The sequence below is a fragment of the Podarcis liolepis genome (assembly GCF_965112155.1).
Source record: "Podarcis liolepis genome assembly, chromosome: 10".
Lineage (NCBI taxonomy): Eukaryota > Metazoa > Chordata > Lepidosauria > Squamata > Lacertidae > Podarcis > Podarcis liolepis.
The window spans coordinates 39,193,779-39,212,814 of NC_139562.1; the positions used below are offsets into that span (position 1 = coordinate 39,193,779).

Genomic DNA, 19,036 nt, shown 5'->3' on the forward strand with positions numbered 1-19,036 from the left:
CTTCTGCTGCCTTCTCTACTTTTCAATGTATTGCAGAATACATTACTGAGTGATACAGTAATGTAGAGACTGTAAAGCTGGTTTCACTCAAGTGAATCTCTAGAATTACAAGCCTAGTTTTAGTTATTTCTAATGTAAAGTGCCCCAAGTTCAATTTTTGTAATGTTCTAGGATTGCAAAGAACCAAAGCTCTTGAGGGCTGGATATAGCTTTCAGGTAATTTTGCAATACGAAATAGTTCTGAGAGAATGATTTGCATCACCATTCAAGAATAAGACAAGAGGTGATGCTGGATTCTAACATTTCAGCTTAATGTACATATTATTCAACATTAATTATATCATTATGTAAAGAAGCAATATTACTTTAAGTGAACTTGATATTTTTTATTATACCTATGGAAATTCTGACAAACTTTAAAGTTGAATGTTGTTTACTATGTTGTGCTTTTTTACTTGAAAGATGGTGAGATATTATCTTGCTTCACAAACAAAAGCATTTTGGATTTGTTTGTTTTTTAAAAAAGATAATATGTATTATATAAAGAAAAGTAAAAGATGTGACAAGTACATATTCAAAGAAGCATCAAGTAATGCTATATAAATTGACATATACTTTAATATCATTATTGTTCCAGTCTAGTTTGCAAAAGGCCTTTAACTCCATAAAGAGTTTTAATGTTTATATTTCTTCAGTTATATTTCCTTTTATAAGCTTTTATGCCATTTTCATCTGTTTAAACTATAACTGTTTAAAAGGGTTTCAACTTCCATTAGTGTCTTTTATTTCCAAGCATCTGTACAAGAGCCTGTTGAAAGCCAAAACACTGAAACGGAAGTGCATTTTAGCATAGCTACTTACAACTAAGTGTGAAAAGATTAACTGACAGACAGAGTAATTAATTTTTTTTAAAGCACATAATTCTTAAACATGGGTAGGCTAGGTATAGTGAATTTGAAAGCAGGAACAACACAATTTAATTGAGCAGCTCTAGTGTATGAAACATGGATTAGGAAATCTAGCAATGATTACCTTTGGCAGTTTACATACTTGAGGTCATACCTACAGGGCCTCATAACTTAGTGAGATGTCAAACAGACAAGAAGCTTGCTTAGTTTTTATGCTGTTCATTAGGCATGTTGCATTAAGGCTGCAATCTTATGCACTCTTATCTGGGAGCAAGCCCTGCTGCATGGCCTGAGGGCTTATTTCAATTAAACATAGGATCATGCTACATGACACTTAATTTACATGAAACAGAGATTGGTTTAGGCACACATAGAAGGGGGGGTCATGTGTGATTTCATTATATGAAATTTGTTTTCCATATTTAAAAAAATATATATACCACACCATCAGGAAATTAGAGAAAGATGAGAACTCAATAGCAAAGCACATGTTTTTCATGTAAAGTGTTCCAAGTTCAGTTCTTGGAATCTGCAGGTAGAGGTGTGGAAGAATGCTGTCTGAAACTCTAGAAAGTCACAGGTCATCAATACTGAGCTACATGGTCAAGTAGTCTAACTCATTATAATGGCAGCTTTCTATAGATTCCATTTTCTTTGTGGAATGGCACTATTTTTATTACGGTTCTCATTATTGTTGTTTTGATTGTTTTACAGTGTAGTCCAATGCATGTCTTTTCAGTTTTGTTGTTAGTCTCTGTGGATTCTCTTCAGAAGCACACATATGAAAATTAAATAAATAATGCTGGCCCATTTCAGAAATTAAAATATATCTTAACATTTTTCATAATGTAAAAGAACAGTTAACTGATAGATAAGACACAAGTGGTCTATCTTAACCAGACAGCTTCCCCCCTTTCCATTATAAATCACACCCATTTCTTTTCAGTCAGAATTTTACCTCATCACCTCAGAATTGTATGCTATTCTCCTATGACCAGATTACCATTGCCGACAACATCACAAAACTGAAATTCTGCCTATTACCTTTTCTTTACAATAAGGAACAGTCTAGTGCAGGAAAGCAGAGATTTAGCAAATGTGTCTCAAGTCTTCTAAGCAAACACTTTCCCACTTTGTTTTACAGCACTTCAAATAAGAATTCGTGTGCCTCTCCTGAGTGAGGTAAACACTTTAGGCTCTGTTCAGACACTTAATCCATGTGGTGAGGCATGCAAGGAGAGGAGTTACACTGCACACATGGTAAGAGCACATGGACACTTCACACCTACAGAAGACTACTTAAGTAAAGACACGGTCTTTGACAATACAGTACTAATTTCCTCATGCATATACGTCTACAACAGTAGATAGCAAAGTAATGTCATGAAACAACTGATATAGTCTTAAACACAGTGAGTGCAATCTAGCCACAATTAAGCTGTTTTTAGGCCCATTAGTTTAATGGGAGAGTAAAGCATCTGGTTAGTTTAAAAACCTTACTAGTGGCTTTGTTTTATGAAGCCTTGAGGAAGAGCTAAATCCATCTGGTACATTTTGAGACTGTTGTTTTTTAAAAGGTGTCGCAAGGCATGAATTAATTAAGTAAAATAAAAACTGAAATAGATATTTTAGCAACTTTTCACCTTAATGTGATTCTGATGTATTCATATTCTCATATTTAGGAGTACAGAAAGGCATATCAAAATGCTGAATATACTTACATTAACCTAGTTGTGGCTTTTTTGCTGACTAAATCAATTTTTTGAATCTGAGCTTGACAAAATGCTGCAAAGCTTCCTGGCTGTGCTTTTTTCATCATTCTTTCATCTGCATTTTCTGCATCAGACTTTATTTTTTCATCATTAAGCACATTCAGACTGGGAAGAACTTTAAGTAAAGAGTGCCTTTTAAGATGAGAGAAAGCTATGTTAGTGCTAGAATAAACACAGTTTATTATCATCTCTGCTGTAAGGATGATGGTTAGGAAGATGCATTTTCTTGTTTAACTACATAACTATTTACTTGAAAGACAATAAAACATTTTGTGATTCTTTAAAGATGAAACAATGCACTTCATTTGATTATTGGACCATATATATAAAGTTCTGATCCAAACCAGGCAGCAGCTCAATACAAGGGATTAGATGTGGGAGAGGTAAGTTTGGGTCGCCTGACATTTAAAACAAAAACAACCAGAAAAGTAGCTATGGGGTTGCCCAAGTTGGATTAGGTGATGATACTGGGGAAAGGGGGTGTTAAACTCTCCTACTTCCCACTTGCTGCTTCCTCAATTGAAATTTCACCCTTGAAGCTTCAAAAATCCAACTGAGGAGAGAAAAATATATGTGAATCGCTATCTTTTTCTTTCTCTTGTGGGCTGCTTCCCTACTATGATACTTCCCTAATTGAAATTGCGCCTCTGTAGTTTCAAGGAGGTCAACTGAGAGGAAGAGACAACAGGTACATGCCTCACTTTTTTCTTATACATGGGCTGGAATTTTAAATTTGTTTTATGGGAGAGCATGGTGGTCATTTTGGGCACTGCAATTTCACCCTGAAAAAGCACTTTTGGGGGGGCCGCGATCTTGTGCAGGTCACTTGACTCACGCAGGAGCATGGCCCTGGAATACAGTGTCCCAATTTTTCACCTCGACATGTTGGATGGTATGCTCATGATGACCTAAGGCAAATAAAGAAGCCCTTGCTTGTTTGGGAGCTCCTTATATGTACTGGGGATTCCAGATCAGGAATTCTGGAAGCACAGTAATTTTATGGTAGGGACAAACTTATAGGATCCCCCAGGCCAGCATAAGTAAAGGTAAAGGGACGCCTGGCCGTTAGATCCAGTCATGACTGACTCTGGGGTTGCGGTGCTCATCTCGCTTTATTGGCTGAGGGAGCCAGCGTATAGCTTCCGGGTCATGTGGCCAGCATGACTAAGCTGCTTTTGGCAAACCAGAGCAGCACACGGAAACGCCGTTTACCTTCCCGCCGGAGTGGTATCTATTTATCTACTTGCACTTTGTGCTTTCGAACTGCTAGGTTGGCAGGAGCTGGGACTGAGCAACGGGCGCTCACCCCATTGCGGGGATTCGAACCACCGACCTTCTGATCAGCAAGTCCTAGGCTCTGTGGTTTAACCCACAGCGTCACCGCATCCCCAGTACCACCCACATCCCAAGCCATATTCTTTATAAACAATTACAATATCACCAAATTTAGACTCAAGCTAGCCAAGGTTAAACACTTTTAAGTTCCATGGATTTCAGTGGAAAAGTTAAGTATATGTTGAACACTTTCTTAACTGAAATATACCATCAACCTGATGGACAGATGCCCAAGGAAAAACAATGAACTAAAACCACTTAATTTTGGCTGGCTCATATTCCTTGCTTCTATAAATAACAGCATAGCTACAACAACAGCAAAATGTTTCTTGATTTTTTGTTGTGCAATAGTATTAGGTGATAGCACTAAACTGATAAGTCCACACTGCATGTGCAGGTCTATTAGAAACAATGTTGAATAATGATATATTGAAAAGATGCCATATCAAGTTGATTAATGTTGGAAAGTAAGGTTTCTTAGAGCCATGGGATCTTAACACTAGTTTTTCCAGCTGGGTTTCTCCTAGTGGCGGCTGAATCAATATTTCATTTAGTGAAAACTTCCTGGTGAATATTCTGTCACTTAAGAGGTTCTATTAATCATTACTGCAATGAAACACTTTCCCCCTAGGAGTGCTCAAACTGATCCCAGGGTTTAATTTCTAAAAAGTGATTTCTTAGTACTTCAGCTTCCTCAGTGTTATCACTGGCTGGACATGAAAGTAGGAAACCTATTGGGAAATTTTACAACTAATTCCTTTGTTGGTATCAAGGGGTTATGTAAAGTTCACTGAAACATATTGCCTGAAGTTATAGTGAATGCTGAATTCAACAAATCCATACTTTATAGTATCCCGTTAGATAAATTAATCTCTTGTCCAATTATGAAAGCTCAGTTGGTCAAATAACATCGGAGGACCTTGATGGCACAGGAATTTCAAGGATTTTTAAAACTGGGCTTGCATGGAGCAGCAATTAATTATATGTAATATCAACCATTAAAAACAATATTGCTACAAATGGTAAGACAGTTATGTTGTTATATAACATGCACTACTTTAATAAAATTACTTTGTCTTTTACAATCACAGTACCAGTTATCTTCATCATGCAAGAATATAAATACATATTCACAAGTAATGCTGTGCTAGTCAATTTCTACATTTTTCTGCATATATGTTGCCTCATCTGCACCTGTCATATAAAACATGTTTGGAACAAGGGTCTGCTCAATTGGTATGACATGGAACCAGTTCTCATGGTGAGATCAGGAATGGATCTCGGGCTCATGGTACCCTCCTTGCCTGTTCCCTAATTACATACAACGGTTAATAACTGACTGATATATTGTGTTTATTCAAAAGTTGGATCTCCCTGATCCTCTGATCTAAACACTTCTAGCATGATCCAAATTTTTGTGGGTTTCCAACTTTGTAGGGAATGAGGTTCGTCTGTGTGTGTGTGTGTGTGTGTGTGTGTGTGTGTGTTTGCATATATGTGTAATAGGACTTTCGGCTGAGCTGATCCATTTTTAGAAAAATGGGTTTTCCAAAGTGAGTCAGCCAAGTTCCATGTGGAAAAGAGATGATTGAAAAGAATCTGAAAGCATAACCAAAACAAGCATAGAAAGGAATGTGAAAAAAGGAAGATCATTCTAGCTTTAGAGATATCTTACAATTATTTGAAAACCAAAAGAAAAGTTTATACAAGGTAGAATGACATACAAATCATTACTAAGAATGGAAATGAACAGTATAGCTTGGTTATCATTGTTTGCTTCCACATGAACCCAATTTGATAGCCGTTTTAAATTAGACCGGGAGTCACCTAGCAATTGCTAGTCTACATAAACAAGTATCAGCATTGGAGAAAGAGCTACCATCATGTACAACAGCAATTGTACTTTCAAGAAACAGGAAATACCCTTTTACAGATGTATTTGTTGAGCCACTTGAAGTCCAAAATGAACATGACTTTTTTTTTTGTAAGGAGACCAGGGAGAAGCAAATAAATTAAATAAAATGCATGTTTGAAGCGGATGTAGTTTTAATAGCACTGATTTTGAGGAGATGGGATACTGTATTTATGAATGTCTGATGTTTCACTAGATTCCTGGATTAGATGCTATGAATCTGACCCTGGGTTGCTGAGAGAGCTCCAGAGAGCAACCCTCAGATGCCATCTCATTCAGCAAAGCTCAGAAGATGCTTCCTAATGAGATGCTGATCTACCCTGTCAGTGCTGTTATTATGTGCAGGGTTTGTTGTTGTTAGTTTTGCCTCTTGGTGAACTGGAGCAGAGGTAGTTTTAGGGCAGTGTGAGCAGTTTGGCCGCACTGGATGCAGAGCTGTATTGGGTGCTGCAACAATGTAGAACCAAGTTTGAGAGGCAGGGGGTACCAAATTTTAGGCAGTGTTGCATAGGGCAACACTGAAATTTGAGAGCCCAAAGTTCACCACTGACTGGAGAAAGAGGAGACCACCAACTTGGATAGTTACAAAAGTGGCTTACGCAAATTCATGGAAGATAAAGACTAATAGGCATCCTCACTATGTAATACCTCCAGTTTCAAAAGCAGTATACTTCTTGGCACTGAAGGATCCAGACTAGCTGAGTTCAATGAGATTAACTCTTGCATAAAGTCTGCATAGGCTTGCAGCCTAAGTGAGCTGAACTTAGTTGAAATCAGTGGAACAAGTTAGTCAAGAACCACAGAAAGCACTAGGAACTAATTGTAATTAACTTGACTTCTTTTCTGTGCAAATAATGATTGTAATCCTAAGTATTGGCAAATCTTTTTTTTCAGAACAAGAGACAATCATGGTTTTGTTTTCACATTCCCTTTCATCTGTGATGTATGTTGCTTCTATAAAACCTTGGGAAGAAGGGAGAAAAGGAGAGAGGAAGTGAAACAGCTCCCCAAAAGTACATTTCACTATTATTTGGTTAAAGGCATAGCTGGCCACCCTAGAGGAAGAAAAAAGAACAAAATCTCAGCCACCATATTGATACTCAGCACTTGTCACAATCTCTTACTCTCATCTGGTTACCTCCAGTTCTCTTCTTGAAGAAGTGGATTTCCTTGCAAGGATAATTCTCTTAGGCTATCACAACCACCAACCCACTGAATGACACTGTTAAGATCTGCATTTGTTAAGAAAAGTACAAATAAAATAAATGGAATAATTCTTTTATTGCTGTTGGGATCACAACAAATTATTTTCAAATAATTGTCAAATTCAAAGAAAATTAATTAAATCAAGTTCATCGTTCCAGAGATTATTAAATGTCATCACTAAAAGTCAACCCATTTCACCCCTCCTAATCATTGCAACATAGATTATGTTCACCATATTGGATTGTTATAGGATGCAAATTTGGACAAATTTCATTTGTTTATTTAATCACTCCATGAAACTTATTGCTCTCTTTTCTTTTGATTTACCTGAACACTGAATTTTCATGAATGCTATTTGGTATGCTGTTTATCTTTGTTATATTGGTAGATGCCTGGCCAGTCTTTTTTCTTGGCTAAGGACAGTTATCACTCATCAAATTCAAAATCCCTTGCCTACTACATGAAGGCATAGAAACTAAACCAACCAAGGCTTAATATAAAGTAAAAATATATAATTACAGCAATATAAGGATACAAAGTAATTATGACTGCCTTATCAAAGTAAGACTCTAAATCAGAATGAGTAACTTGAATTAGAAACACACAGAAGTTATAGATGCTATTAAAACAACAACAACAACTAATGGCGTTTTAATTTGAACTGTTGTCTATTATGTTGTAATACGTATTTAAGTATTACTTAGATAAACTGTCCTTTATATATGATGAATGGTTGAGGAGAAGGCCTTGGAATTGCCCACTTGCTCTCTACTTTTCCATTGTCCTTAACCATGTAAAGGCTTCTGTCAGCACCACCTTAAGTATTATTCAAGCTAAGCAAGATTTACTCTTAACCAAGGTTATATCTGGGTTTCAATCCTGCACAAGGGCAAACTCTCAGGACTGCTCAGCACCACAGCCTCAGCCATGGCTAAGCATAGCAAAGATTTGTGTTGGTGAAGAGATAATGTGATTCTGGGAGTACAGAAAATTTGAATACCAGCTCTAAACTCCATGCTTATGAACAGTGCAACAAACAATATAGGCATTTTATAGCTCCCTCTGTATATGTGTCAACAATCGGGCTGACTTATATTTTACAATGCAGCATCTGAAACTCCTGACAACAAATGTCCCTCCCATTTATCTTTTAAACTCACCTAATAAGCAGTTGTTACTGATATCTAGCTTTTCCAAAGACACACACGAAAAAAGAGGTGCAAGTTGAGTCAAACTGAAAGAAAAACAACCAACATTTTAATAGAAAGTCAATGCAAAACTATCTTAACCATGGGAGTGAAAAAGATGGAACAGGTATTGCAGAACTATACCTTCAAAACCCAAATATTTTTGTATCATTTGGTAGCAAACTGCCTGTTAGCTATCCAAGGTGCTAGAAGGTAATTGTAACAGTTTTCCATGTAATAACAGATAACATTTATCAGGCTTCAGGAAATACCATAAGAACTATGGTTTTCAAAAGTAATGAAATGAACTTCCTTAGAGAAGAACAAGCAGTTCTGTGGAAGGTTTAGTTTCCACATAATCCCCTTTAGTGGATGCTGCTCTTGGGACAGAACAAAGGTGATCTCTTCCAATCAGTGGAGTGGAGATACTGCACTCTTATCTTAATTATTAGAATGAGAAATAAATGATGCAGACATTGATTATATGCAATCTATTTGGCACACTTATTCCTACTTTTTTTCTTAAGATTCCTCCCCCTACCCCACAGCTAAATATAAAAGCAAGAACACCCACCCTTGTAGCTTAGAGACACTCTGAACCTCCTCATACAGATATTTACTGCTTTAAGGAAAGCTTGGTATTAAAAAGAAAGAACCCTACCCAAAGACATTTGTAATTGTAGACATATTGCGCCTTGCACCATCTGTTTGTTTTATAGTATATTTAACTCAAGCAGCACCTGAAGTCCTCAGAAACTGCTTCCCATGCAAAAGGTTCTTAAATGCATGACAACACAACCTTGCAGCCATTAAATTTCCAAGATGTTATTCCATTTTAAAATATACGTATTGCCTTTCTTGTATTTGTCAACAAGAAAGGCTTTCTTGTTATACTAACAGAAGGAGGATTATTGAGGAGTATTTAGAGTTGAAGGCTGCAAGCCAGCAGCTTTGCAATTTTGGGTGGAAGTTTCACAGTAATGGGTCAAAGCAACAGCTAAACATTTTCCAGAACAGAGAGTTGACAAACATTTTGATCACTGAAAGCTCAAATTGTGGCCATCCTGGATTACAGAAGTTAGTCTGTTTGAAATACTTTGGCAATAGAAAAGTTAGACTGTGGTTTAATGGTGTCTCCTGTTCTTATCAACTAAGTCTTACTCAGAGTAGACCAGTTGGAATTAATGAAGCTAAGATAGTCATGTCCTTTAATTTCAATGAATCTACTCTGAGTTGGAAACCCTACCAAATCTCTGGGCAGTATATTGAAATGCTCTAACGGAATGAGAACAGAGCACACAGTAAAATCATAGATGTAGAAGAACTCTGAATGCATTACATCTTATGTTGCTTGTTAATAATGGCATTTAGGGTGTCATAATTTAGAGAACTGGATGTCTTACTTGCCATTCAGATCTAAAATTCTTGTCCTGTACTATACAAGGAAAATCCTTTTTTTCAGTCTGTCATTCTATAGCTTCCTTTTCACTGGCGGTCTTTGTCTTTTTTTTTCTTTTTCTTTTTAGAAAATTCAAACCAGAAAGACAAAGGACATTACAGAAAACTTAATACCACTTGACCTTGTCCCACTAGCCCTGGGCATTAAAAGGATATAAATTACAAAGACGACACAGAAGTAAAAGATATTTTTTTAAAGTCCAATAGCTTCCTTTTTCTGGTATCATTTAAAGCCAAACAGTCGCAAAGGCAGGACAAAGACAGTCTGGGAGACTTATATGAAGAAAGCAAAACTGAAACAAACTTGAAAGTTAAATGTATGTGGTAGTGGGGGTCGGGGGTCGGGGAGGAGAAGCAGCAAAGTGCTGAAGTGTATACTCCAAAATATACACACTAAATACACATTTTGTCAAAATCCATTTATTGCACTTCTCTGCAATGCGGATAGTTTTTTTTATGGATGCTCACAGACTTTTCTTCTGTGTTATACAATTGACTTATCTTGTTTATTATTCAAAATAAAATAGCCACTTTTGCTGAATTAAAGATGCACAAGCGTTAAAAGAAAAAGGCAACACTTCATATTGATAAAAAATAATAAAATAAAATGATACTTGATCATTACATAGTGCATCTTGTAAAATATTTGTTTGGGTCATGATTCAGACAAAGCAAAGGCATTTTAAGTAAAAATTCAAGGAGAAGTTTAAACATATGTTTGAGGATGTGATCCCATGCCCACTTACTTGGGAATGAGTCCCATTAAACTCAATCGGTCTTACTTTTGAGTAAACATATATAGAATTCCACTGCATATTTCTTAAACAATCAATGGTACTTAAAAGAGGCAAGTCTTAGGAGTGATTCAGAGGTTTCAGCTGGTGCAGAATGTAGCAGCTAGGTTGCTTATGGGGGCAAAGTACCACCCGTTTATAACACCCTGCTTGGGGGATTTGCACTAGCTGCCAATCTGTTATCAGGCCAAGTTCAAGGTGTGGGTCCTAAAATATAAGGCCCTATAGAAGCTCAGGCCAGGTTACTTGAGAGACCATCTTATCCCTTATACAACCAATAGATTGCTGTGGTCTGCAGGGGACTTTTTTTTGCAACTTCCAAAGATCTCAGAAGCCAACTCCATAGTAACTTGGAGCAGGACTTTTACTATGGTTTCCCCTGTTCTGTGAAATAGCCTTACTGTCACTATACGACAGGTGCCCACTTTCTGGAAACAACTGGAGACATTTTTGTACTGTCAGACTTTCCCAGCTAGATAAATGGGTCTTTCACATGTATGTCTACTTTGTTAGGGTTTAGTCTTGTTTTAAATGCATTTGCTATAGCTTGTCCCCACTGTGGAAGGACGTGTGGATCCAGAATTGGTTAAAACCGTGTTCATGGAAGGCAATCTTACTTGGCTACGAGTGATCGCCAAAGAAGAAGAAGAATGCTCCCCAATCTCTTAACAATGGTTCAGAGATCTGGAGAACCCCTCAGACTTGCACACTTCCTTTCCTTCTCAACCTCATATGCTCCTCGGTCCCTCTTCTTTTCTAATTATTCCTTCTCTTTTCAGCATTAGCTGAAACAGAGTTTGAAATCACAGTTAGAATCAGGTTTCAAATGCTTATTTTAAAGCTGCCTCTCCTGAGCTAACCATGGTTGGTGTTGAAATAGAAGGGTAGGGAAAAGTATTGAAAGCCCGAGAAGGAAGGAACAGGAGAAGGGTGCTCTTGCTCTCTTAACCACGGAAATTCCTACATGATACAACTTATAAAACTTGATGGACAACTACTTTGAAAAGGGGGAAGGTATTCTGCTTAATAAATATATGGTACATATGGAAATATTATTACTGTTATTATATATTTTTATCCCACCTTTTCCCCTGATAGGGACTTGAGGCACAGATAAATAAGGACAGCTTTGAAATATGAAAATATGTTCTTCTCACATCATGCAGATATAATGTACTTCATTCTTTTAACAGGGGCAGTCATCCAGATAAACATACTGTTCCAATTTTTAATATGTGCAATGCTTAAAAAAATATTACAAGTCACCTATCAGTATTTTGTCTGCTAAAACTTTATTAGGCATCCATGTTTACCTTTAAAAATCAATTATTCCTATTATAAACTAAAGATGAAGACCTGTTATCATCTATTAGTTGCAAATTAGACTTTCCTACTAGAGCTTTATTCTTAAGGAATATATAGATTCACAGTCCTAACATTCATAGGGGCTTCCAGCAGTCAACAAAAAGGAAATGACACTCACTGCACACTCTTAAGAAGAAATCATACAACTGCATCAGCTGCAGGATAAAAGCAAAGGAACAGCTTTTCTTTCAACAGCTTACTTCATTACATTCAATCCTTCTGTACAGAACATCCAATCACTTATGCCATAGCAGAAGCATATGGAGCTGCTTAGAACATGGCCACATTGGTAAAGAAACTACAAATATCAACTACTGAACTACTACATTTTTTACTGCTTTAATCATCGATTCTGCTGATATTGTCATCCATTCCAGCTATATTTATAGTCATGCCTATCCACTTCATCCTCATTCTCACTTTTGCTCAAACGATTTATGTTAAAGATGTTGACACATACAGCAGAGGTACGGGAAGCTTTTCCTGCTAGAAATGTCAGCCAAATATCCACTCAGCTATTATGACAGAGTGCTTCCTTCCACACAACAGGAAGCACTTCACCAGCTGTCGACTGCAATATACAGCAGCAAAGGGAGGGGAAAGAGAGAAGTCACACAACAGGGTTCAATATGTATGATAGGCCCATGGCTGTATGCTTTGTATGTAGAAGGACCCAGACTTGATTCCTTGTATTTTCAGTTTTAAAAGGGCCTGAACTTTATACAGTCGTACCTTGGGTTACAGACGCTGCAGGTTACCGACGCTTCAGCTTACAGACTCCGCTAACCCAGAAATAGTACCTCAGGTTAAGAACTTTGCTTCAGGATGAGAACAGAAATCGCGCAGCAGCAGAGCAGCGGCGGCAGCAGGAGGCCCTATTAGCTAAAGTGGTGCTTCAGGTTAAGAACAGTTTCAGGTTAAGAATGGACCTCCAGAACGAATTAAGTTCTTAACCCGAGGTACCACTGTAATCCACCCCCCCAAAAAATATAATATTATTAGTTTTACCTGTTTTGTGAGATAAAAAGTATCTGTAGCAAAGGCAGCCAATATGTTGAAAGCTTTTCCATTGTTGAGATGCTGTTGTCTTCCAAGTATAATTCTCTTAGCAAAACATGATTTTCCAGGCTGGGGAACTAAACATAAATCAATAGCATATTAACATATTATTATAGCACATTGCCTATCATACTAAAATGACTAAGGCTGCAATCCTATTTGCAGTTACTGCAGCATAAGTTCTTAATAGGTTTTTGAAATATTATTGTTCATTTAATATGCTGTGAGCCACTTTGAGCACAATTTTGTAGGAAAATGGCATGCAAATAAACAGCTGATGATGTTACACACACACACACACACACACACACACACACACACAGAGGTAGAGAATATACATATAAATGGGACCAAAATTAAATAAAGGTGCTTCAGTCTCTGATGTTCCTTTGAAAACTGAAATATATACTCAATAATGTATATAGTGACCATTCAACAGCAGCAATGGGGGGGGGGATATGATTCTGTGTACCATACATGTGCATACAGGTGTGTGTGTGCATGGATCTGCCCAACACTCCTTTCGCAACACATTATTTCAGAAATAAGACGAAATTTGAAGTCTTATAAAGGGGTGACGCTATGTGATTCCCTCTCAGGATGATCCAACAAAACCTTATGCATTGATAAGAATGGGGCACTCCAAGTGTCATCTTAGAAGAGGCAATGCACCTTCTCTATTGAACATGAAGGAATATATTATGTAATATAATGTATACTGTAGCACATAAATACATCTTTAGAAACCCAAAAGTGTGCTTTTTATTCAGAACTGCTGGTTTTTCTCATCTGCAAATATAATCAACTGATAGTGTTGGATGCTTCAGACCTTCCACCAAGTGGATAGAGCAATCCATGGGTGGAGGAGATCTGCTACCAGAGATGTCTTGGGAACAGTGCACAGGATATTTAGAGGTGACTGCTATCGCAGAGAAAGCTCACTGTTGCATTGCTTCCAGGTAACAATCCAGCAGATTCCTCAGAAGAACATGTAGTCATCTGGTTGGCCACTGTAAGAATATGACTGTCTTTGGTCTGATCCCTGAATGGGTCTTCTTGTTTTTTTTTTTTTTAACTATACCAAACTTAAAACTGGCACAGCTATTTTTCTTCTCATTTAAAGCAACAGAAAGAGAAAAATGAAAAAGCAAAAAAGAGAAAATCGGGGTGCCTGGCATGAGCCTAGAAAACAACAATTTCTCTACCACAGATTTTTCCCCATGCCTAGAATTGCTCTGTAAGACTTCTTTAATTGGATAACAGCCAAGGTGTTGTAGTTTTTTTACCTCATTGAAGTTATTCCCTTGTAACTTCAGAATTTGAAGAAGGCCACAATTTTCAATGCCATCAATATGAGTAAGATGATTAAAGGAACAATCTATATACACTAGAGTAGGAGTATGAGATAGTCCTTTGGTGCTGATCAATTGATTGTGATCAATAACAAGTCGCTGAAGATTTTTCAATGACTCCAATCCACCTAAAAAGTAAAGTTACAATATTTCAAAGCGTTGAAATAAAAAGATACATTGGTTTTGACTTAAGGAATCAGAAGTACAACAGGCTTATATTATATACATAAAAAACAAGTATGTTGCCTCTATTTCCATCATCATACTAAATAGTTACTAAGCATGAGAAGGTATTAACATATCTAGTCCATAATATGATTGTTTATCGAAATCTTACTTATTTTTGAAATCAGTAACAAGTCATAATAGCTTCCCCTCAGCACATTTTGTATTTTATTCTCCATTTGTTAAAACCATGTAGCATTCATAAACCATTCATAAACACCCCGTATTCTCTGTTTGAAGGGAAGTGGATTTATTTCTTTGCTGAATATTTATGTTGTATTTCCATTCAACAAATTCTCAAGGAAGCTTGCATGATCAAAAATACAGAACACTTAAATTACATCTAAAATACATAAAATTAAAGAACATATTAACAATAAACTATATAAGAGCAACATACAATCACATGACAAAAAAATTGAAAATAAAATCAGGACTGATAAAATGGCCTTTGCCTAGTGCTGGAGTGACATTAATAAAGGTGCTAAGCCAAATATTGGTATGCAGTTGTAATTATTTTTATTGGGACCCATGGAAGGGATGGGGGGAAGTCAGGAGATTCAGAGTAATCTCAGTATTTGGATTCTGAATTGATGTTCATTGTGTGTTTATATTTTTAAAAATCAAATTTAAAAAGTTTTTTTTTAAAAAAAAAAAAGAAAGGTGCTAAGTCAGGTTGCAAAAGAATTGTCCAGGTCTGGACACTACCAAAGAAAAGGCACTTTCTCTAGTAACTACCTGCAGCATCTCACCTGGTGGGTCCAATTAGAGAATGACATTCAGTTAAGTTAGCTGTGTGCATGTTGTTTGTGCACCTTTACATCATAGAAATATGATGTGAAAACATAGTAAGAGACTGCTGGATCCATTTGAATGCCCCTCTAGCCCAGGGTTCTGCTTTCACAGTTGCCAACTGGATGCTTACAGGAAGCCCATAAGCAAGACCTCAGTGCACATAGCTATTGTTGTTAGCTATCCTTTCATAAAATCATCTCATCTTTTAAAGGCATTCAAGTTGGTGGCCATCACTACACCTTGTGGGAGTGAATTTCAACTTTAATTAGACAAAAAGCAGAGTGGGAAAAGCACAGAACAGTGAATAACAGATACTGTTAAGAAATCTGTAGGGTGGAGGCAGGGAAGATATTTTCTGATGATTCTTTTGTGCCACAAACATTGGTTGCCATACATCCAGATTTTCCTGGACGTTTCAGCAATTTCCACCTGGGCACTGTTTCCGACGACCGAATCCTGGCTATGCCTGGGAAATTCTGGATGTATGGCAAACCTAGCTATAACGTACAAAGTGGTGTGTGATGTTGAGTGATGCTTTCCCAGTTTTCTTGTTTTGAAAGGAAAACAACTTTTTGTGACATGGTATATGTGCTCACTGCTTCCTTTTTGTCTGCAAAACACCAGTGGAGACAGAGAAAGAAACTAAAGTCAGTACGCTAACCTTTCTATTATTTGAAGTCCAACTCTTTTATGGACTGGAAAATCTACAGTGCATACTTGCAATATGCTCTAATACAAATGTTGTCACATATTGTTCCATATAACACTTTGATTATCCATTATTCAAAATGATTTTTTTGTTAGAATTAGGGACATGATCTAACGAAGAAATTTGCATGTGTAGCAGAGAACTATGTGTGCCGTGGAGACATCTTGCTTTTACTATAGCTGTTCCTACTGCCAAGTCACAAGATGTTCTTAAACTTGAACTACAAATAGGCTCATCAGCTCTGGGAATTGTGAGGCTAAAAAGTTTACTGAAAGCTTATTTGGACTGAGGTCCAAGTTTCAAACCAGGAACTATGCCCTGAATTTCAGTTTAAAATACCGACAAATATTTCTGCTGACATGAAAAAATAGATCCAATATTAATATAGCAATCAGCAGCAAATATCCTACTATCTATAACCAAAAGCCTCTGCACTGAGTACCAATCCTGCACTTACTCACTTGAATATAGCAATCAGCAGCAAATATCCTACTATCTATAACCAAAAGCCTCTGCACTGAGTACCAATCCTGCACTTACTCACTTGAAAGTAAATTGCATTGAATTCAACAGATACCCATTAGACTGTACTGTTAAAATGTCACAAGTTCTGCATTACATGAACTAAGTTTTCTCAGATTTTTTTAAAAACTAAGAATCAGACTACTGGTTTAAATATGATTTCCACTAGGACAGATTTGGGTACCATTCCTCAATTACTAAAAAACAATTTCAAACTTCTAAATTTAAACGCAACATTGCAAGTCAGCGGTTTGGAATCTGCTGTTAAATAATCTGGAAAGCTAACCTGCACCACCTAGTGGATTTATGGAATATAAAAGAGTTATTTAGACTTGTCACTTTGGATTCATTTTTTTCTTTAGGAAAGTCCAGTTATCATCCCCTCCTGCTGACATAAAGCATAATAACACTATATCTAATAACAGGTTGAACTCTTGCTTGGTGCATTATCTGTTTTTTGAAATAAACCTTGGGATCACTCAAATCGCATTGTAAGGGGTTAAACTAAATGTTTCATCAGGAGTGGCTGTTGTGGTTGTGCTCTGCTACCATCCTAATATTGGGGTTGCTGCTATTTAATGGAATGGTGTCAAGTGATGCAGGGGGGTGGAAAGCATTAGGACTGTGTGGGCACACCAGAGGAAATACTGGATTGGTTCTGCCTGTGTGCCAGTGCAGTCCTGGATTCACCTGCTACACCACTGTCCTGGTAAGTGGTAGCAATGCTTCCCCGCCCACTTCCGTGTGCCATTAGTAATCACATCACAGTGTTTTATTAAAAACGAAAACGGGAATTTCTTTTCCTGGGGCTAATAATTGGTGTATGCATGTCAGAAGTAACAGTAGCGAGGGAAGGGTTAACATTTCCTTCCCACAGGCTCCTTGCCTGCTATTAATTTTAAAAAAGAGCATGTGCACACACTATCTGACAAGTTTTCCAATTATACATTTTGTGTCATGTGTAGTTTGGCACGGTCTTTTTGGGGGGCATGGCGAGGGGCATGGTTGGCAGGTACTGAAGGAGGTGTGGAATTACTAACACTTCAAAAAAATAAAATAGCATACTTTTCTGTTTCTGGATCCCCTGTAGAGTTGGAAAGGACCACGAGGATCATCTACCCCAGGCAATGAAGGAATCCTTTGGTCAATGTGGGGATTGAACCAATGACACTGAGATTATCTTTGTACTATCTTTGAATTGTTAAGATGTTATTAAATCTATTAAATCCCACAGCTTCGTTAAAAGCTTAGTCTCTATTGGTATAATAATATGTGATGCTTTATTTTAAGGGTTCTGCATAACTCGGAAGGTAACAAAGCTTTATATTTACTAACTAAAGCTGGTTCCAAAAGGAATATGTTTCTGATTTCAAAATTACAGTGGTGCCCCGCAAGACGAATGCCTTGCAAGACGGAAAACTCGCTAGACGAAAGGGTTTTCCGTTTTGGAGGTGCTTCGCAAAACGAATCTCCTATGGGCTTGCTTCGCAAGACGACAATGTCTTGCGAGTTCCTGCGGGGGTTTTTTCCTCCCCCCCTTTTTCTAAGCCGCTAAGCCGCTTATCAGCTGATCCGATAAGCCGATAAGCCGCTAATCCGTCAACGGGCTTGCTTCGGAAGACGAAAAAACCGCTAGACGAAGAGAATCACAGAACGGATTCTTTTCGTCTTGCGAGGCACCATTGTATCAATAACCTAGACTTTCTTTCTTTTTAGTTTATTTTTATTAGTTTTCAAATTATTATAAAACCATGAAGACAGAGGAAGAGTAACAAAAATTCAGAAAATATCCAACTTAAGGCATATTTGTAAATCCAGAACTAGTTTAAATGATTCTGATAATGAGCAGTCAGTATTCATAGAATGCAATACAATTTTAAAAAAATTTAAAAACCCCTTATTTTATCAACTGAGTTTAAACTATGTACTCTCTCTGCATTTAGTTTTACATGATGTGGAAAACAAAAGAGACACTAAGGACTAAAATGTTATATACAGACAGTGCAATTCACTGCATGTTTACTCGAAGTCCTACTATACTCAAAGGACTGACTACCAGGTAAGTGACAGCAATTTAAACCGCATTTTAGAGAAACAGACACAGAATCATTTGAACGGAATGTAATAAGGACTGGGGTGGGGTTGTTGCACCGCAACATCCAAATCTACCTAGGAAAACTCTACAGGACTCAGAGATGGAAAAGGAGGGGGAAATCTTTAAAAACACAAGTCTATCTTTGTGTAATTCCATAAGGTGTTTTTTTTAAAAAAAAAACTATCAATATGTGATTGTGTAACATGAAATGCAGCTTACAAACCAGACCTCCCCCAAGCAGTTGATGAGGACAGAAAAGCAGGCTCCAAGTGGTTTTCTTGAACATCTACTTTCTCATTCAAACTCATCTCATTTACGGGTAAGCACAGTGCTTTCATTGTA

The 19,036-nt window shown here is 37.2% G+C and overlaps 1 protein-coding gene across 5 annotated transcripts in view; it reads right to left on the reverse strand.

Annotated features, from left to right (window-relative positions):
* LRRIQ1 (leucine rich repeats and IQ motif containing 1) overlaps positions 1-19,036 on the reverse strand; it is a 99,279-nt gene that overhangs the window by 68,709 nt on the left and 11,534 nt on the right. For all 5 annotated transcript variants that reach the window (XR_014516533.1, XM_083463078.1, XM_083463080.1 and 2 more), the window contains exons 11-15: positions 14,283-14,476; positions 12,946-13,073; positions 8,294-8,367; positions 7,066-7,159; positions 2,630-2,812 (exon numbers count right to left, since the gene is read on the reverse strand). Coding sequence is in view for 4 of the 5 variants with exons in the window: in XM_083463078.1 (XP_083319204.1) it covers positions 2,630-2,812; positions 7,066-7,159; positions 8,294-8,367; positions 12,946-13,073; positions 14,283-14,476 (673 nt within the window). In the remaining variant the exon portion in view is untranslated. The remainder of the gene's footprint in view (positions 1-2,629; positions 2,813-7,065; positions 7,160-8,293; positions 8,368-12,945; positions 13,074-14,282; positions 14,477-19,036) is intronic.